General features: G+C 38.9%; 1 protein-coding gene and 1 long non-coding RNA gene across 3 annotated transcripts in view; one reads left to right on the forward strand and one right to left on the reverse strand.

Annotated features, from left to right (window-relative positions):
* Nucleotides 1–8,384, forward strand: part of LOC127552164 (uncharacterized) — a 47,775-nt gene extending 39,391 nt beyond the window's left edge. For both annotated transcript variants that reach the window (XR_007951276.1, XR_007951278.1), the window contains exon 3: nt 7,868–8,384. This is a non-coding gene — a long non-coding RNA (uncharacterized LOC127552164). The remainder of the gene's footprint in view (nt 1–7,867) is intronic.
* Nucleotides 1–22,091, reverse strand: part of LOC127552163 (lipase member K-like) — a 30,313-nt gene that overhangs the window by 6,786 nt on the left and 1,436 nt on the right. The window contains exons 2-7 of the mRNA XM_051982654.1: nt 12,807–12,925; nt 11,796–11,910; nt 10,227–10,428; nt 8,392–8,501; nt 5,107–5,243; nt 471–617 (exon numbers count right to left, since the gene is read on the reverse strand). Of these exons, the coding sequence (XP_051838614.1) occupies nt 471–617; nt 5,107–5,243; nt 8,392–8,501; nt 10,227–10,428; nt 11,796–11,910; nt 12,807–12,914 (819 nt within the window). The 5' untranslated portion in view covers nt 12,915–12,925. The remainder of the gene's footprint in view (nt 1–470; nt 618–5,106; nt 5,244–8,391; nt 8,502–10,226; nt 10,429–11,795; nt 11,911–12,806; nt 12,926–22,091) is intronic.

The following is a 22,091-nucleotide window of genomic DNA, read 5'->3' on the forward strand; positions in this document are numbered from 1 at the left end:
TTCACCACCTGAAGACAGTTACCTGAATGACTTTGAGCAAGTAAAATCTCTACAGTTTCCTCAACTGTAAAATGAACAAAATGTATTAAGGGCACCTCTATGGTTCCTTCAATCTCTAAATTTATGAGCCTACATGTGATATTAGACAAGACAGTTTGTTTCCCTGGGCCTCAATTTACTTATCTGTAAATTGAAGAGCTTAAACTAGGTGACCTCCAAGGTCCCTTCAAACTTTGAATCTCTGAACTCATGAGCTTGTAATCTATGAAGGTTGTCTAATAAGTTGAGAGCTGTCCCCACATTCATGAAAACAGTTTTGTTGTTGTTACTTATTATTATTATTATTACTGGATACATCATAATAAAGAGAAGAACATTATCCCTGAATATCATTTCCATATCATTCTTGTATAGTTAAGGAGAAGAACTTGTTCCTCAACCCTCCCCCAGGGGAAGGCGCCTCCACATACCTCATTTAAGTTCCTCGGGTTACCTCCATATGTAGAAAGGAATATGCTTTTACACAGCCAGTAAAAAATCTGGAGGTTGCATATTTTGTTTGTAAGGAATTGATTGAACTTGTTTTGTGAAAAAACATCTTTATTGTGAAACAGGACCTGCCAAAGGAATGATAAATGATAAAATTTCAATCCATATGAAAAACATTTATGCACTTACTGTGTGCCTGGCACTGTGCCCAGCATTGAGGATCACAGGATTAAGATTCAGAACGAAAAGCAATCTTAGTAGCTATTGAGTACAACCCCTTTAATTTACAGATAAAGAAACTGAGGCTCAAAGAGATTTAGTGACTTGCTCAATATGTCACAGCCTTCAGCATGGTCTACACCATCAAGGGATGTACCTTCTGGTGGAGGTGGGATGGAATAGCATATACCCACAGAAATAAATGCAAAATATAGGAAGAATGCTTTGGAGGTGGGAGAAATCCTAACAACTGGGAGATCAGTGAAGCTGATTCTTGAGGGAAAGAAGCCTTGAAAGACAGGGGCAGAACCTCTCTGGAGAGCCAATTGTTAAATTTTTAGTCTGAGCATTTGGAAATTTTGGAGCACCTTGGAAATCAGCAAACACTACAAATTGGGGTCCAATTTATTGTTTTGTTGATTGTGACACGAGAGAAAATAGTAACAATTTGGATTAAGCTTAAAAGTGTGTCATGGGTATCATTTCCCCCAGGAGGTTGCTAAATTTTTACCTATACACCTTTGGGTGGAGATGAAGAGGGAGAGCGTTCCAAGTAGGGGGACACCTTGGCAAAGTCACATAGGTAGGTATAAAAGGAACATCAACATGTCAGAAACTTGTCAGAAAAAATATAGAAGGCAGGGTAATGGTGGGAAAAGGGAGAAAATAAGCATTTATTAAATGCTGTTGTAAACATTCTAGGCACTCTGCTAAGTGCCTTACAAATATTATTTTTGCTGATCTTTACAATTCTGTGAGGTACGGACTATTATTGTTGCTATTCACAATTACAACCAAAGCAGACAGAGCTTGAGTGACTTCCCGAAGGTCAAAGAGCTAGTAACAGCCGTAAGGCTGGAGGAAGATTGTAAAAGGCTTTAAATACCAAAGAGAAGTTTATCTTTGGTTGTAGATGCAACAGAGAGTCAGTGAAATTTCTGGAGCAGATATGGAGCAAGTTCATCCTTACCTTGTCAGTATACTTTCCGGGCAGGTCTATATATCTGACAAAGTTGACACACACATTGCCGGAGCTAGTTCAGTGATCAGGAGGCTCCAATGGGAGAACAGAGATATTAGGCTGCCTATCACACTCAAGGTATAGCCAGCTGTTGTGTTGACTTCATCATTATATGGTTATGAAACCTGAATAACCTTCTGAAACCAGCACCATACCAAGAGACTGAATATCTTCCTTTTGAATTGTCTGAAGAAGATTCTGAAGATTTCCTGGCAAGATACGATGCTGGATTCTGAGATCTTTTCTTGAGCTGAACTATTAAGCAATTAAACCCTACTGCAGAGAGTGTAACTCTGAGGGGATGACCATGTTGTTCAAATGTCGAAGATTGACCTACAAGATTACAGAGAATTCACATGAAGTAGGTACTCACACAGAGGTCAGAATTAGTGATACAGGGACACTCTCAAGGTCTCTCTGAAGAACTTTGGAGTCAATGTGAGACTTGGGAGACAATGGCATAGGACCGCCCCGCATGATGAGCCCTCATCAGAGAAGGTGTTGTGTTCTATGAGTAAAGGAGAATGCAGTAGCTCAAAAGAAACATGACATGAGAAAATTTAGAGATCTCTCCACTCCAAATGTTCATGTGGACTTTGTGTCCAACCTGTGGTGGAGCCTTCCAAACTTGGACTTGTATGAATAGCCACCGTGGGACACTTGATATACTGATGTAATTTTGATCCTCTTTGAGCATGAAGGACAACAACCATAATCATAGCATATCATATCATATCATAAAACAACATTTATGCAAAATACTTCCCCCAAACCTTGTACAGGTTTTTTTTCCTTTTTTTGGGGGGGGTTGGTCTAACCATTGATATGCATTTTAACTATGGGGCCCTCTTGACTCTTGTGCCCCAAGTTCTTCAAAATCCACAATGAACAGAATGGATGAGGGTCTAATGATACTCATGAATGAAAGCACTGGGTAAGAGAAAAGGGGGTTTGAGTTGGACCCTGAGATCCAACTGAGGTTGTAACCCCAATGTGGAGTGAATCTTGTGTTATTCTGTGTGTACTTGGAGTCATTCACTAGCTGCCTGAGACAAGCTCCGTCCAGGGATTGATAGTTTCCTTCATCGTTTGGGTGATACACCCAGATTCCATTCATATAGTGGTCAGTGGAGCACTTTGTTTATGGCTAAAGGGATGCAAGTTTGCCATATTAGGGCATAAGTAATAAAGATTAGATCAAGAGCCCTGGATGAGGCAAAGAAATATTTTGCTCTTACTAGCATTGCTATACAGACCAGGGAGTTATCAAAGGCCAAAGCTTGGAGTAGGACAGGATCTAGGGAGCTATGGTCAACAAGGTTAGGATAAATGGGTCAGGATCTAGGGAGACAGATAAGAAAGACTCAGTACATTGGGTTCAGTCATGGAATCCCAGCCCTCAGAGCAGGGAGGGATCTCAGAGGTGTCTAGTCCAACCAGTAGTACCTCACCAAGAATCTCCTCTGTAGCATCTGTCATGAAGTGAGTATCTGGGCTTTGCTGGAAGGCCTCCAGGGAACATGGACTTCATCATTTCCTGAAGCAGCCCATTCCATTAGAAATATGGGTCTATTATTAAGGATCTGGAATTTATTTCTTTGCAACCCTTTTTTCTAGCCCTGTCCTCAGGATCAAGGGGAACTCATGGAATTCTCCTTCCAGATGACAGTGCTTCGGTTCTCTTCGAATATTTTATATCGTCCCCATGTCTTTTCTTCTTCTTCAAGCTCAACATAGCCAGGTCTTTCTGTTGCTTCTTTTTGGCAAAGTCTACAAGACTGTCAGCCTCCTAGTTGTCCAACAATCAGAACCAGAATGGCTGCTGGAAGTGGAGGATCTGGACAAGGAATATGGTAAAATGCAACCCAGACAATCAGGAGCCAAGAATGCTTCAAGGCTCATGCTAGAAAGATAACACAAGGGAAAGCATTCCAGATGGGAGCCAAAAAATATGGGCCACATGAGCATTCATTAAGCTCATACTATGTAAGAACAAATATATCATTTTCAGCTCTTCTAAGTACTAAATGGGTATCATCTTGAACAAGTCATTTCCTTCTCTGGGCCTCTGTTTCTTCTGTTGTAACATAATAGAATTGATCTAGAGGGTCCCTAAGTTCTGCTTTGACTCTGATTCCAGTGGACAGACTCAGAGAAGGCAAAGTTTGATAGAGAATCTCATCATTTCTGAGGAAAGACAAGCATCTTGAGGTAAGAGCTGTTTCTCGTTTGCCTTTGTAGTGACTATTACAGATGGATGTTCTATCCTGCTGGTAAACCACATGGAGAAATCATTCTTTGTCTTGTTCTGATCCAAATGAGGAAGTGCTGTGTTATGCCAAATCTCTGAAATCCTCCCACTCTTATTTGGTTCCACTGTTTCCAAATGTCTTTTGTCTCAACTTTCTCTCCACATTAATAACAAACTATTTGGAGAAGCTAATCTGTTGACATTAAGTCTTCTGATAGTCTTCTTGCCTTGCAGACGCCACTTTTATTGGATGGGAATATTTAGCTTGGAAAGAATGCTTTGATTGGTCTATTACTCATTCCACACATTATTTCAACAGTCATATCCTGTCAATCTCTTCTTCTTACAATCACATAGTCTATTAAATGTCAATGATTGCTTCAAGGGTATTGCATTTAGGTAAATGAAGACAGTGGTGGTGATGAGGTTAGGAGATGCATAATCTTTAGCAGTAAAATGACAGTTGCTGTTGCTGTTTCCAACTTCATTCCTCTCAAGAGCTTCCTGCCATGTCTGATAGTCTGGTCCTATGCTGGCATTAAAGTCACCCAGAATGATAGTTGTTTCTCCAGAAGAATGGAAGCTCCTTGAGGGTAGATTCTATTTCACGTTTGTCTTTGTATTCTCTAAGGCTTATTTTAGTGCCTAAGTAACAGAAAGCCTTAACAGAATACTTAATAAATGATTGATTAAATAAGTGATCAGTCTATTGATAAGAAATAAACTTGGATTTGGGGAAAAGAACCCAAAACTAGACTTTGGGACCTGAGTGACCTGGGACAGGTCACTTCTCTCTGAGTCAATGTCCTCACCAGCAAAAGAAGAGACTCCAAGAAGTATCCAAGGATTTCTTAGTTTGGAGTCTCCTAGTTCTTAGGAGACTCCAAATTCTTGCCAATTCCACATCAATGATCCTACAGCATATGCAGGAAATCTGGTTTGGAGAACCTTGGAAAGCAAGGCTTTCCTTGGCTTGCAGGGAGTAATGTGGTTGAGGAAGCAGGCAATGTGGGAACCTTCAAGGATTGGTGAGTACTTCTTGAATCACCATTTCCTGCCTATTTGGTATCAAATATGGTTTTTGCACCTTGGGCCATTATTGATTTTGGATCTGGGAATCACGTACCTTTACTAGTGACTCCAAGAAGGGGAACAGTTTTTTCGGAGGACCTTTAATATGCTTTACTGACACAACAGGAGCCAAGCCAAAAAACATCTTGATTCTCTGAGCCAGCTTTGGATTGGTAGAGAATGATATGAAAGCTGGAATAGAACAAGAGACTCATTGCTGGGCTGTTCTTGGTTAAGGTTAAATCCATCCTGTAGTTTAGAGGGCAAACTCAAAGGTAGTAGGGGTGAGAATCATAAAGAGAGGAAAAAAATATAGCATTTTATTTGGCCACCTTGTGAAGCCTAGGAACCTCTTCTAGAATCGTTTTTAAATACATAAAATAGAATACATAGGATGACAAAGGAGACCAGTTATGTTGAAAGAAAGATGCAATTTTTCACAACTAAGTTCAAAGATTACTTGTGATCTATCCATAGTAAATCCCTTGAAAAGAGATTCAAGAAGAAATGGAAGATTTGTCCAAGAGTCTATTGGATAATCTGAACTTTAAAAAAGATATAATTCCAAGACAGTGAAAAGGTTTAATTAGCTGTGACTTGAGCCCTGTAAATGCTTAAATGATCTAGAATCAAGGACCATTTCCAAGTCTACCCTGGTGAGAAAGAGCATACTCTGAGGCTGCAGACCCATCACTGCTAATTTATGGCTTTGAAATCAACATTTTAGGAACCAATTTTATCAGGTTCAAACAATTTTTTTAAATTATTAAAATTGCTTCAACGTGATAAAATGTTTAATTAGCTCCATCTGTTAAAATAAAGGTCTATCATATTAGGGAAATGGCCCCAATTTGGCTTAGGGAAAGGGATCAACTTACAAAATTATTAGTTACACTGAGACAATCCCAGATATGTTGAGCCCAGGAGAAATTGGTGAGAGTCTACATGGTAAAGAATAGTTAATCTGATATGGCTCTTGTAGGTACCTCAGAGGTAGAAGGGATCTCAGAGGTCCCCTTATCCAATCTATATATGAATAAGAATTCTTTCTGTTTTATATCTGACAAGTAGTCACGTGACCTTTTATTTGAAGAACTCTAGTGAGGGGGAGTCCCCGTGGCTCAATGAAGCCCATTGGGGAGTTCACAATTTTAGGAAGAATTGCCTTATATCAAACCAAAGTCTGTCTTTCTGTGAGTTTCTCTTCCAGGACAAAGAAGAATAAATCTAATCCCCTTCCATGTGACAGCTCTTCCAATATTACTTTCTTTGAATCCCGTGCATTTAGCATCATTTGCCATACAAAAGGCCTTCAATAAATACTTGTTGACTGGCTGACTGACAACCATCCTGTACTTCCTAATTCTCATCTTCAAAGTCAACACTCCAAATGCCTTCAACCAGTCCTTTTTCCTAACCAGTCCTCTTGTTTGCTTAAAGGGAAGAAAAAGGACATTGGTGTGAGCATGACGTTTTGACCCAGTTCTGAGGACCCAAGAGATATTTAGATAAATATAATGAGAAGACCTGTTTGACAGCTGTTCAAGGAAAAAGTACTGACTGAGGTCCAGATAGACAATAATGCATTTTCCCAGTCACTAGTTCACATGAGTCTGTTTTCAGTGTTTTGAAAGATTTTAGAAACTATAAGTTATAAAACTAGTTGGGGAATGTGAACAACTTGTAGATTGTTGGTTAGCATTGTAACAAGTAGGACTATGGACTCAATCTAAGTTGGAGATGAATTACAATTCACGAGGAAGCTCTGACTCAAGTTCTCACAAGCCAGTTGAGAAGGAATCAGAAAAATGAGAAGAAAAAGAGATAACGGTGATCTGTATAGACCAGAAAGAAGCAAAGAGAAAGAGAACCAGAAGATAAGAGTGCTTGTCTCTGGCAGAGATCTAGATATAAAGCCAGTCTCTATAGCACTTGCTTGAAGTTAATTGGAGAAAGTAGAAACCTCCTGCTGTATGAAAAGCTCACTGGGTTGTCTGCTTTTTTTTTTTTTTTTCCACCATTTACAATTTGAGAATCTACTGTGGACCAATATCTGGAATCTGGGAACTTTTCTGATTGGAGGAGAGCTTGGAAGCTGCTGGGAGCTTATCAGAGAAACCAGAAATCTCCTGCTGTATGAAGAGCTCACTGGGTTATCTGCATTTTTTTTTTCCATCATCTACAATTTGAGAATCTACTGTGGACCAACATATGGAATCTGGGAACTGTTCTGATTGGAGGAGAGCTTGGAAGCTGCTGGGAGCTTATTGGAGAAACCAGAAATCTCCTGCTGTATGAAGAGCTGGTTGGACTTGTCTATATTTCTCTTAGTGTCCTCTCTAGCCTGACAAGTCAAGCCTTTGTGCTGACTGTCCCCCATGCTTAGATCTTTCTCCTTCCTCATGTAGGCTTCCCAGCTTCCTTCAAGTTCTCTCTTTTTGCACTTAATAATAATGCTTTTCCTCTATTTATTATTTCCATTTTATCCTGTCTATAGCTTTACTATACATAGTTGTTGGATTGGGGTTTATTTATTTATTTATTTTGCATGTTGTCTCTTTCAGGATCCAAAACTGTCTGTTGCCTTTCTATGTAACCCCAGCACTTAGCATAATGTCCAACACATAGTAGGCTCTTAACATCTTGTGGATTGAGAAGAATGCTTTCAGAGTAGAGAGATCTGAAAAGTTTTTCAGGTCTCAGTCTTAAGGACTGTCACTGATATTCCTATTCAAAATCTAAGCTCAGGGCTACTTTTTTCATTAAAGAATATAATTCTGTGCTTTATGAAAAAGACTTAACCTCTCCTTCCACAGCCTGAGAGCAACCAAGAAAAGGCTTCACCAGCAGGAATACCAAGAACTCCTCCAAAGGGAGCCAGCACCGTGAGGCACGCTGCACCTCAACAAAGACCACCAACATTCAGGATGACAGTCCCAGTATTGCTGAATCCCTGCCATGCTATGATTATTCTTGTTTAATTAATGTTTAATTTGGAGAGTTGATGTTGACAGGCTCAATGTGTGCACATCGAAAGCACCAGGTTCAAAAGTAAGTGTGAGTGGGTGGGTAACTGCCCCACCCATTGTCCTTAATACATTTAGAATGTGCATCTTCTGAACTGATTGCAAATGCTTTATGCTTAGTCTACAGTTTCTACATCAGATGCTGGAGCAGGTTCCAGCTGGGACTCCTTAACTTATTTTTTGGAATTCTATCCAGTACCACTAGCCCTAATGGTTCCCCATGTCCAACCCAAATCCCACACAGGAGATTGCCCAGAGAGGAGACAGTCTGGTTGCCACACAATGCCCTCCCACCCCCATCACCTTGCACGTACCAATGGTGGTACCCTGGGAATGGCCCAGGAAATACAGTTCCTTCTGCCTGGTTTTCTTCACAATAAAATCAATTGTGGCAGGGAGGTCATAGTTAGCCATTTCATCAAAACTGCCAAATAAAGAGAGAAATGAAATTAGATATGCATTCTGGCTATGATGTCTACTTTTAAACAATGAAGATGGGGGCATCTGGATGGTGCAGTGGATAAAGCACTAGCCCTGGAGTCAGGAGGACCTGAATTCAAATCCAACCTGAGACACTCAACACTTACTGATTGTGTGACCCTGGACAAGTCACTTAACCCTAACTGCCTCAGAAAACAACAACAACAACTACAACAACCAACGAATATTTACAGACAGACTCACATCACTGTGAGCCTATGAGCTCTTTCCACAGAAACAGATTCTCTGTTCTTAGGAGATGGTTGACATAACTCTAAACTTTTGAGAACCAGCTATCTGATGAGGAGGCCCTCAGCCCAGTGAAGTTGCTCCTTGGAGGGCAGATGTTCTCCTCATTCTCCCCTGTTCCTGTCTTTGAGAGCCCAAAATCACTGGCAAAATTGATCCAAACACAAAGTGTTTGGTGCTTTTCCTTTGGAGATGATTAGCATGTGAATTGTTCTGTTGGGGAGCCCAGCTCCAGGACTTCCAGAAAAAGCTGCATCTCCCAGTGAGGCTAAGCCTTCAATAGGACATGGAACTCTGTGCGGTGGGAGGAAGGAGTCCAGGAAGAGGGTCCCTGTGCTCACCTCCTGATATACTCATTTGCTCCCTTACATGTGATGAATTATTTGGCCATGTGGCCTAATAGGGAAGGGAAGCCCTAGCATAAACTAAATTCTGGCAGATCTTTTAAGAATCTGTGGCTTGGGGCAGCTAGATGGCACAATGGATAGAGCTCTGGCCCTGAAATCAGGAGGATCTGAATTCAACTCTGGTCTCAGACACTTAACACTTCCTAGCTGTGTGACTCTGGGCAAGTGGCTTAACCCCAATTGCCTCAGGAAAAAAAAAGAATCTGTGGCTAGCCTGTGTGTATGTGTGTGTGTGTGTGTGTGTGTGTGTGTGTGTGTGTGTGTGTGTGTGTATCCTACCTCTGCTCTTTCTCCTCCCCAGGTATTCACCTGACCCTACCATTTCCTCAACTCACAGTCTTACTTCTTTTCCCCCTTCCCAGTCAAAGCACCAAAAAAGATTGCCTGTGTTCAGCTCCATTTCTTGACCCCATTGCTTACTTCTCAATCCATGAATCTTAAGTTCATCCTAGAGAAGAAGAGTGTGTGTGTGTGTGTGTGTGTGTGTGTGTGTGTGTTTGTGTATCAGTGACCTCATCACTCAATTGAAACTCTCCACAGCTACCAGTGATCCCTTAACCAGTAAAGTCTTTGCTAACTCCTCATCCTTCAGAGCCTTTTGTTGTAGAGCCTGAGACTCCCAGATGCTAATAGTGAGAATCAGATGCTAATAGTGAGAATCTAGGATGACAAAAGGAGAGTAACGATTTCTTTGTTTTCTGATTTCAATAAGGGAGTAGAGTTTATGTAAATAAGAACTAGAAAAGGCTTTAAAGAATATATATGTATGTGTGTGTGTTACACACACACACACACACACACACACACACATATAGATTCCATGTTTTTACAGAAATGACTAATCTAAGATCACATCTGAGTATCAGAAGCCAGGCTTAGACCCAACCTCCAAATCTACAGTTGTCTCACAGGACTCCAGGTATTTGGGAAACATTCTTTCACGGGAAAGGAGTGCGACCAGAAGATGGCCATCCTTGGAGGAAAATCAAAGACCGGGAGTTATGCCTTGTTACCTGAAAGCCCAGAACTCTTCTGAGTTGGGAGACAAGGACACGTGTCTCCGAGACCAGGTGCTCCCCCGGCTGTTCCCCATCCACACGTCGCAGCCAGCATCTGCCAGAATATAGGCCAGGCTGTTTGAGGGTAGGTTGCCAATCCAATTAAAAGCAGAGGCAGACAAACCATGTTGCAAATACACGATGGGGCGATGGGGAGCTGTGCAAAAGAAGAGGAACAGAATCACCTGACCAAGTTCCAGTTCAACTCCAAGGACCTCCTCAAAAATGATTCCTCAGGAATCCCTCTCACAATCACCATCCATCTTCTATCTCTTGTTCTAGAAACAGTAATTCAACTAACACTACCACTGCTTCTGGGAAGGATGTGACAATCAACCATTATGGTTCCATTCACCATCCTTGTGATTCCTCAAACCCAAACCCCTTACTTAGTCACCACCTCCATCTAGTTTTTTCTGTCTCTGGGACCAGTGTCACCTCACAGAGTAGATCCTTATTGAATACCTTTGCATTTATTCATTCAAGGTAGGCTGTTAGTTTTTGCTTGAAGATCTCAAGTGAGAAAGGAATCCATTCCCTTCCAAGACCATTCCACTTTTAGACAGCACTTCACATTGGGAAATTTCTCTGACCTAGAACCCAAATTTGTCTCCACCCATTGCTCCCCATTCTTCCCTTGAGGACTAAACAGCACAAATCAACTCTCTCCTTCCCTTTTCCTATTTGAGCCCAGCTGTCATGTCTCCCCAACACCTTCTCTTACCCATTGCCAAGTTCCTTTAATTAGTCCCATGTAAATTTGAGGTTTCTTCCTTATCCCAATTCCCCTCTTCCTAGTGCTCTCAGGTTCTCAATGTCTTAAATGAGCTATCTAATATCTAGATCAGGACCTAGTTTCTAGATATGGCATTGCCAGGGCAACGAATATCAGGTCTAACACCCTCTATCCACTAGTCCTGGACCTTCTGCCTCTCTCTTGAATTCAGCTTAACAGACGAATTGGTTTTTGACCATTAGATCATACGTCAACATATTAGGTTGGGGTTGCAATCTGATACTTTTATAAATGGACTTCAGTACACCCATAGCCTTCTCATCTTCACCTTTGAAATGGATTTTAAAAAATAATAATAGCTTTTATTTTTCAAAATACATGCAAAGATAGTTTTAATATTCACCCTTTCATAACCTCATGTTTCAAAATTTTCTCCTTTCCTGCTCCCTCTTCCTCCCCTAGAAACAAGTAATCCAATATGTGTTAAATATTAGCATTTCTTCTAAACATATTTCCACATTGATCATACTATACAGAAATGTTGTGTTGAATCCAAATAGGACTTTATATTTATCTTGGTTTATTTCATTTGGTTAGCACAAAGTGCTAGCTCGTCAAGACCTTTTTGGATTTTGACTTTCTTAGTCAACATGTTAGTGCTCTTACTGCCAAAGTAGCTTTCTTTGTACTTTCATTCAAGTCACTGATGCATTTAGCACCAGGCCCAGCATAAATCCCTGAGTGATTCCCCTACAGACTTCCTTTCAAGTACTTCCTTCTGCTCTTACCTGTTCCAAAACACCCTTTCCCACGAGGAATCCTATAAAGGTCCAGAATATAACCATCTTGGGTCACGACATCGTATCGTTCATTGGAGTAGCCCCAGTAAGAAATAATCTGGCTCTACATGGAAAGAAGACATTTTTATTGGTCTGGTGGACTGTGCCCACCTAGTTCAACCCATGGATGCCTGTCAGTGTTGATAGCAACATAGGTTCATCCTTTATGGATTCTATATGGAACATGAGTGTGCAACTATGAGCGTCAGGTGTTCTTTGTTCACTGGAGATACAAGAAACAAGGGAAGAGGGAGAGTAGTACTGGATGAGAGAAGAGAAAAAGATACTCCAGGAGGGCATTTTTAGAGACTTGAAGGTCCTAGGAGAGGAATAACAGATGATACATAAGACAATTATCTTAGGTATCTAAGATAATAAGATATCATACCTAAGAAAGTAAGAATATCTCTTATGCTTATAAGGACCAAGTAGAATGAATAATACTCTTTACAGAAAAGGGCAGCTAGGGGATGCTACAGTGGATTGAGTACTGGGCCTGGAGGATTATCTTTCTGAGTTCAAATCTGGCCTTGAACACTTACTAGCTGTGTGACCTTGGGCAAATCACTTAATCATGTTTCTTTTTCTGTAAAATGATATGGAGAAGAAAATGGCCAACCACTCCAGTATCATTGCCAAGAAAACCCAAATGGGGTCACGGATAGTCACACACAACTGAAAATGACTTAACAACAAAAATAGATAAGGTATCTGGTCAAATGTAATAGCTTGTCCAAGATCACGATGAATGTCAGATCTGGAATGAAATCACGTCCTAAGATCAAGGTCATTCCCTAGCCTGTCTTAGGTTCTAATCATTCACAGTTATGGTGATATTCAGGGTCTCACTTAATGAGTTTCAAATTGTGGATCCACACCCCCTCCCCGGGAAACTCGTTGTCTTCACAGCAGCCCAGATTCTGTGCAGGCTAATGGACATTCCCCAGGAGCATGGCTTACAAGATTCATTTTAGCTTCTGGATTCTTGGGGACTCTGTTTTTCAAGCTGTCACCATTGTGTGTTCCAGTAAGGAGCATCCAAAAAGCAAGGACTGGAAGGCTCCACATTTGGAATCTGTCTGAAACAAACAAACAAACAAAAAAGAAAATGAATGATCCAGGGGAAACCAAGGGACTCTTCTCCAAACTACAGTTTCTTTTATGGCTACTCCAACCCTAATAATGTGGCTCTTGATGAGTCTTAGCTGCTGATGGGGCTCGAAGCCATAGAGATATGGATGAAGAACAATGGTATGGATATGAAAGGTATGAAAGCCAAAATATTACAAAGTGTGTATGTGTGTGTATGTGTAAGAGTGTGAGTGTGTTTAAAATATAAGATTAAAAATGATGGAAGAAAGGGCTACAATTGGTTTGCATTCATTATTAAATCCATTTCATGAATGTGTTTCAAAGCGCGCGCACACACACACACACACACACACACACACACTTCAAAACATCTATCCTGTAAGCAACATCGTTAGATTAAAAATATGAGCAAATGGATACAGCAGCGGGAGTAGAAATCCAGAAAACTTGGGTTCAAATCCTGCCTCTGCTATTTATAACTCAACTATACCTAATTTTGTTCCCAATCTACTGAGGCTCATCTCAGATCTATGGGAAGATCTAGTTTGGTGGGTTGTTGAGTCTAGGGAAAGTCATCTAGAAAACCAAGGCTGTTACAGCAACCTGTGGGGCTCTTCTGTCTGTGATGGATTATGCCCCACCACATGTGGGATCTTGGGCAAATCACTTCCCCAGGCTAGCCCTTAATTCCCTCGTCAAAACTTTGGTCAAGCAGCATCTTCCTTATGAAGAAGGGTCTATCTTCCTAAGCTACATCACAATCACTTTGTATCTATGATATGTACCCATGTACATGTGGTCTCTCACATTTGAATTAATGTTGAATTAAAAAAAAATCCATCATGCTTCTCCTGGTCCATAGTAGATACTTAATAAATGCTGGTGGATTGACTTACTGATTGACAAAATCTTGGGATTTGACTAGATAATTTCTCAGGCCATTTCCAATTCCTATAATCTTGGAAAAAATCCTCAGGTTCTAAACTGGGAAAACTTTTATAAAGCAATACACATTCAAGTTTTCTGCCAATTTCCAATATGGGAACAGGGTCTTATCGAGGTGTATAAAACGCCCCCAGGAGTAGCCCAGGGCCTGCACTAAGCATCTTTGGATGACTAACACATCTCTAGGACAGAGGGGGAAGGGAGGGAAAAAAAGATATGTGCAGAATAGTTTTGCTGTATATTTGAAAGGAATAGCAAGTTGTGAAGAGAAGATTGAAGTTTCAAGTGCACTCTTCTTTTTTATTGTACCATGTTATGGAAATGCTTGCTTTATTCCATTAACTAGTTTTTGTTTTTGTTTTTGTTTTTTTTAATAAAAGAAAGGCTAACACATAGGTGGACAAGACCTCTTCTGCTGGGCCTTACTGGCAAGCCTAGGAGCAAAGGGGGAATGGCATTTACAAATAAGACAATTTATGATTAGGGAAAGTGAACACTTCCAAGTAATTTGACCTTTGGACAAGTTTAGGAAGAGCTTAATAAATTCCTTTTCATTCACCCCAAAGTGGACTACTTGGGAATATAGTGGGGGTCTCCTTCCAGTTAGAACTGGATACCCATTTGCTAATGAAGAGGGGCTTCTGGATCAAGTGTGAGTTGAAGTCTTTGGCCCTTGAGCCTCTGAAATGCCTATTCTACAGCTGCCTCGGGGTAGATCTGTATAGTTCAAAGTGAACAAAGAGAAGAGAAGAAATCTGTATATATAAGGATATGCAATGCTTAGAGCCCTGGGGTCCAAAAAGCTGGAATTAGTACTGAATGTTCTGATTGAAATCCTTCACAAAACATTGTTTCCAAACAAAAGACCAAACAGAGATCCACCAGTGGATTAAATTTCAAAACTGGAAGAGACTTAGTAGATCACTGATCCCAAACTCCTTACATCACAGAAGACTGTGACTCTAGCCGATAGACACCTGAAATGGGGATACTATTATTAAATGTAATTATAGAAAACACTTACATGGAGCTTTAGTGTTCTCAAAACATTTTACAAATTGTATTGAAAGATAAACACTCTTGTTCTTTTCATTTTACAAATAATGAAATGAAAGCTGAGAGCTGTTAAATGAGTTGCTCAGGGTAATACAATTGTTTAGCAGGATTTGAATTCAAGTCTTCTTCAGTTAAAGGACAATGTTTCATCCTCTATACCATTGTCTCCCAGAAAACGTGTGTTCTACTTCTAGCTTTGCCAGTTGCTCTGTGGCCTTGAACAGTTATTTAATATCTCAGTGTCTCAGTTTTTCCACTTCTTAGAAGGGAATGAGAGTCTTTATTCTCTCTAGCTCATAAGGTTTTGATGAGATTCAGGGATGTTTCTGCCTGAAGTAAGAATACTGAGTCTCAGAAAGGGCTATGGACTTGACCAAGTTCTTGGAATTGGTGAATAATCCCCTAGTAACATTGTAAAGTTAGTCTTGAGTCCTTTCCAAGGATAGATATGGCCAAGAGGAAAGAGAGTTGGATTTGGGTTTGAATTATACTTCTAATGTTAATGATCTATATAGTCTTGAGCAAGTCTCTATTGAGAACTTCTGTTAATTTTGTTTTTCTAATATCTCTTGTTTTCACCTCTATTTCTTCTCTAGTTTCAGCCATTTAAGGAAGTGAATGCAAGAGATATTAGGAAGATCTCTCCAAGTCACTGAATATAGACAGTGGATTAAGCTTGGAGTAAGGAAGTTAAATACTTCTCAGCTGTATCACCCTGGGCAAGTAATATAACCTTTATCTGTTTCACTTTCTTCAGTTGTAAAATGGGGTGATGATGTTATCTACCTCACAGGGATGTGAGGATCAGATAAGATAATATTTGTGATTTGTGTGTATGTGTGTGTGTGTGTGTGTGTGTGTGTGTATGTGTGTGTGTGTGTGTGTAGCCTGGCCCCTAATAAACATTAAATAAATATTTATTTCCTGTAATGGGCCAGAACTCTGTACTTGAAACAAGGATTCTTACAAAGTTAACTCAGTGGAATTGATAAGACAATGGTTATCTAGTTTAGCATGGTAATTAATAGTTCTCTAAGTTCAGTATGATTGATTTAAGCATACAACAAATAATGGTTCCCTAGTGATATAATGATTGGCTTATACTCAGTATGATGAATTGATGTCATTGTAATAGAGTATTTAAGAGGTCAGAGTCAGACCTAGAGGGGAACTCAAAGTCAGACTCAGAGAAGATAGAGGACTGGAGGCTGGAGCTCAAGGTCTCAGAGCCAAGGAGAGACATTCTATCTTCATCAGCCTCATAGAGGCTGGCCTGTCCTCCTGCATTCCCTCACTGAGGGGCTTCCAGAAAGCCCCATGCAAGGAGAGAGACTGTGAAGGAGATAATAAAGATTTTTGGACTTCATCTCTGGCTATTATCATGGTGATTACTCAACTGAGACGAAGGCTGGTCCAAAGACCTCCAGAAAGCAAATCAGAACATTACAATTTTCTTCCCTTTTTTCTATTTTGTTTCTCCTATAGGGTCCCTTCTCTCCACTCACATATCATCACGCTAGCTAAAGCCTATGTCATTTCTTAACTAGAAATATTGTAATAACCTCTTAGTTGATTTTCTAGGCTACAGTCTCTTTTCTCTATAATCTCACCTACACTCAGATGCCAAAGTGATCTCTCTGAAGTAAAGGTCTGATTAAGTCTCAAAGAAAAATGTGAATTGGTCTAAGACATTAAAAGAATTCCTGGAAGGGCCAAAAAAATTTTTTTTAAAAAATCAAATAAAAGATAGAAGAAAATTTTAAATAGAAATGAGAGTAATGCTATAGAATTGGCCAAATGTAAAACAACATACAAAAATTCATGTAGGAGCAGAATTCTCAAAAAGCAGAATTGTCCAAATGGAAAAGAAAATGCAAAAGATTACTGAAGAAAATAATTCCATGAAAATTAGAATTGAGCAAGCAAAATCTAACGACTCCATGAGACAGCAAGAAATAATAAACAAAATCAAAACAATAAAAAAAATTCAAGAAAATATGAAAAAGCTCATTGCAAAAAGCAATTGACCCAGAAAATTAAATCAAGAAGTATAATTTAAGAATTATTGGACTATCTGAAGATTGTGATTAAAAAAATGTCTAGACATCATCTTTCAAAAAAAATTGTCTGGGAAAATTGCTCTTATATCTTACAACAAGAGAGAAAAATAGAAATTGAAAGAATCTTTCATTTATATCTCCTAAGTAAGTCCCCAAATGAAATCTCCCAGGAATACTACAACAAAATTCCAGAGCTTCCAGGTCAAAGAGAAAATATTGTAAGCAGTCAGTAACAATGCAAATATCATGTAACCACAGCAGGATCACACAAGATTTAGAAGCTTCTACATTAAAGGATTGAGAAGCTTGGAATATTATATTCTGGAGAGCAAAAAAAAGAAGCTTACAATCAAGAATTGTAGAAATTCTAGAAGAATTCAGTACAGTCTTTCAGAATTAAAAAATAGTTATGTAATGAAATAGAGAATTTAAGCATTCCTGGGTGAAAAGGCCAGAGCTAAATAGCAACAACAAAGATTTTGAATTACAAAACTCTAGAAAAGATTCCTATATGGCAAGATGATACTTAAAACTCTTAAGAACTTTTTCATTATTAGGAGGATTCTACATAGAAAGCATGGGAAAAGTTGACTATGATGGGATAAAATCTAAAAACAATAAAAACAAGGGGTTAAAAAAGAAAAAGGGATGCACTGAGACAGGAGGAAAGGGAAATTTAGAATGGGACAAATTATCTCACATAAAAGAGACACAAAAGAGTTTTCATGGTAAAGGGCATTAGGGATGGTGATAGCAGACAATACATTGGAATTGGCTCAAAAAGGAAATAACAGTTGAATATAAAAATCTATCTTACCCTACAGGGAAAGAGAAAGGAAAGGAAAGATGAGAACAGGGTAGGACTGATAGAAAGGAGGGCAGATTGTGGTAGATGGTGGACAGAAGTAAAACACTTTTGAGGAGGAACAGGATGAAAGAAGAGAGAGAAGGATAAACAAGAAAAATTAGGATGGAGACAAATATACAATTATCAAATATAATTGTAAAAAAATGTTTTATTATGAGGTTCTCTAAAAAAAGACCTCATTTATCAAATATATAGAGAGAACTGGGTCAAACTTATACGAATATAAATTATACTTTAATTGATAAATAGCCAAAAATTATGGGCAGTTTTCCTATAAAGAAATAAAAACTATATGTAATTATATGAAAAATGTTCTATTGATTGAAGAAATTTAAATTGAAACAATTTTGAGGTACTGCTTCATACGTATCAGATTTGTTAATATAACAGAAAAGGAAAATGACAAGGGGACGTGGGGAAATTGGGATACTAATGTACTGCTGATGGAGTTGTGAACTATCCATTCATTCTGCAGAGTTACATGAAACTATGCCCAAAGGACTATAAAAATGTATAACCTTTGATCCCAGACTATTTTACTAGGTCTGTATCCCAAAGAGATACAAAAAGGGAAAGGACCTGTATTTACAAAAATATTTCTAGCAGTTCTTTTCATGGTCTAAAAGAATTAGAAATTGAGAAGATGCTCTTCAATTGGGAATGGCTGGACAAATTGTGGCATATGATTGTGATGAAATATTATTGTGTTGTAAGAAATGATTAGTAGGATATTCTCAGAAAAACTTAGAAAGACACAAACTGATGCAAAGTGAAGTGAACAGAACAGTAATAGCAACAATATAACATTCAACTATGGATGATCTAGCTATTCTCATAAAGACAATATACGAAGACAATTCCACATGGCTTCCTTACTGTTCTTCAAACAAGATACTCCATCTCCTGACTTCAAGAGTGGCTCCTGGCCATCCCCAAGTCTGGGGGACTCTCTCTCATCATCTCTGCTTCCAGATCCTTGGCTTCTTCCAAGTCTCAGCTTCGATTCTATCTTCTATAAGAAACTTTGGCTGACCTCCTTTTCTCTCCCCTCTCCTCTGGACTTATATCCAATCTATCTTCTCCCTAACTTGTTTGTATAATTGTTTCCATCTTGGTTTTCCATTAGACTGTGCTTCTTGAGAACAGAGATTATTTTGTTTTTAACATTTCTTTGTATTCCCAGTGTTCAGTACAGTGTCTGGCATATAATAAACAATAAATGTGGTTGATTGAGACAGTAGATCTAATTAGAAGAATAAAATTTGATTAAAAAAACAACAACAACAACTCATCATTGACCTAGCTTCCTTGACTAGAGAATAGTTAACTTTGGAAACAGGATTAATGAATCTGTTTGAATCTGTTCTTATTAAAAAAACAAAAAACTCCCATTTAAGCATTAAAACACATACAAACCTATGTTAGGAATGTCATGTTAAGAAGAGCTTTCTAAGTTGAGGGGATGTCCATAAATTAGGAAATGGCTGAATGAATTGTGGCGTGTGATTGTGATGGAATATTGTTATTATGTGGGAAATGATGAGCAAGATGCTTTCAGAAAAATCTGTAAAGTCCTCCATGAACTCAAGCAAAGTGAAAGGTACTGTATACAAAGTAATAAACAATGCTCTGGGATGGCCAGCTTTAAATGACTTTCCTATTCTCAGTAGCACCATGATCCATGACTACTCTGAAGCACTTATCATGAAAATTGTATCTGAATACAAATTGAAGTATTTTCTGTCTATCTCTGTGTCTCTCTGCATGTGTTTCTGTCTCTCTGTTTGTCTCTGTCTCTCTTTTCCTCTCTGTCTCTCTTTTCCTTTCTTACTCTTTGACTTTATTTTTCTTGAGAGTTTTTTTTTAATTAGAGTGAGAGATACATGATTTCTCTCACGACATGACACAGAAGTTTAAAAAAATGTGTAAAGAAATTGTTTTAAGTGTAACTGGGAAAAAATATTAAATAAGAATGATTCTCAAAAAGGAATAGATTCCTATTTAATTCTACAAACTCTACTAAAGCCTTCACTGGTAGAAGGTTCTCCTGTCTGGGGTCCTTTAGCAATGGTAAAGGGTATTAGGGAGGAAATTCTGCTTCAGCTTTACCTCACAAGTCCCTTTCCACTCTTCTATTCTGCTCTTCTATTCTGCTCTCCCTTTTGGTACCTGTTTAGATAGTCCAGGATCCTACAGTCCCCTTATCTCCACTATCAATAATAACGAAGGGATTTGAGGCATAGTTGATGGAAAGCAGAGAAGCTCCATTTCTGATACATAGAGAAGCATGCTCTGAATACTGTGCTCCCTCTTTCAGTGATCTGTGGTGATTGATTCTATGGTGGGCAGCAGTCTCAGAGTCAATCTCTAAAGCCACAGCATGGTATAATGGAGACAGCATTGAATCTGGTCTCAGAAGACTTGCACTCATATTTTGCTTTTCAATTTTCTCTTGGCCTCCATTTTCTTCACTATAAAAAGAGGGCTTTGCACACAAAGTTTTAGATTTGAGCAAAGAACCTGGATACAAATCCCAGTTCTACCACTCATCTCTGTGATATTGGGCAGGAGATCTGACTTCTCAAGGTTTCTGTGGCTCATCTATGAAAGGATAAGTTGATCTTTAAGGTTCCTTCCAAGCTCTAAGCTCATCATTTCTAGACCTTTGAGGTCTTCTCCAGCTCTAAGTTTACGGCCTTTGATCTGTGTAACTTTGGGCAAGTAATTTAATTTTCCTGGCCCTCAGTGTAAAAATCTGTAAAATTAAGAGTTTTGACCCAATGGCGTCTGAAGTCTCCTTCAAGCCCCATTTCTGATCCCAGGATGCACAAGGAATGTGTCATCCGTCTGCTTCCACATTCTTGGCTGTGTCTAATTTCTACCTACGATCATTGACAGCAGCAGAGAAACTATGGGGAGTAAACAGAAACAAGTTGAGATGCCAACAAACAGCTGTGGTTGAGCAGCTGAATTTCCATATATCTCCAAGCATCTGAGAGCAAGATCTGACTTGAAGAGGGGGAGGGTTAATTCTGCATGTGGGCCATGGGTTGCACCAAGATAAGAGCAGGATAAAGGAAATCCAAAATGGTGAGAGATATAACGATTAACAACAGCAGCAACAATTCTAACCAGCATTTATATAACACTTAAAGGTTTGCAAGGCACTTTAAATGTATAATCCCATTTGATTCACACAATAATCTTATGAGTTGATTGATTATTGAATCATTTTCAGTCATATCCAACTCTTTGGGACCCCATTTGTGTTGTTCTTGGCGAAGAAAGTGGTTTGCCATTTCTTTCTCTGGATCATTATACAGGTGAGGAAACTGAGGCAAATAGGATTATGTGACTTACCCAGAGTCACACAGTTAGTAAATCTGGCAAGATTTGAACTCAGACCCTCCTGTATCCAGGCTTGATGCTCTATTCACTCTTCCACCTAAATTGTACTTAGCTAAATTAGTGAACCATTATTTTATCCACTTTGATGATTCCAACCTCTTTACCCTGATATTTTCATCTTAAAACTGAGTGAAAGTGACTATGTCCTAATATAGGAGATCCTAATAATTGGAGATACAATGAAAGACCACTAGTCCTCTGATTCAAGTCAGGAAAGAAAGAATAAGGAGACAGAATAGAAGAGAAAATGAAAAGTGGACATTGGGGGTTAACCAACTCATTTCTGCACCAGACACAAAACTGGAACTGCATCTTGATTTCCCTTCTGTCTGCCACTGGCAACAAGCAATCATCAGTTGATTGCTCAATAAAAGAGTTGTCCCAAATCAGGACAAATATGAAAGAAGAAATGTTTGGCATTAACTGTTTTTTTTTTTTTTAAATTCATGGTCTACTCCAAATATGGCTGAAAAACTATAGGATCCTAAGAGAATTAAGAGCTGCAAGGACCATTAGAAATAATCTAGAGATCCCTAAATTTTTTTGTTATGAACCCCATGTGGTAATCTAGTGAAGCTTAGAATATTTTAATATTATAATTATATTATAACAATAATATTTTAAGTGCCTGAAATAGAATACAAATGATTACAAAGGAAATCAAAAGTTAAGTTTTTTTTTTAAAAGATATAACTTTTTCTTCAGACATGTTTACAGGTTCCTAATATCTATTTGTGCCCTTGGGTCTCTGGACCTCAAGTGAAGGTTCTCTGCTCTAGTCTAGTACTCTTATTTCATAGATCTGTTATCCAAGAG

Source organism: Antechinus flavipes, chromosome 2 (genome assembly GCF_016432865.1).
Source record: "Antechinus flavipes isolate AdamAnt ecotype Samford, QLD, Australia chromosome 2, AdamAnt_v2, whole genome shotgun sequence".
Lineage (NCBI taxonomy): Eukaryota > Metazoa > Chordata > Mammalia > Dasyuromorphia > Dasyuridae > Antechinus > Antechinus flavipes.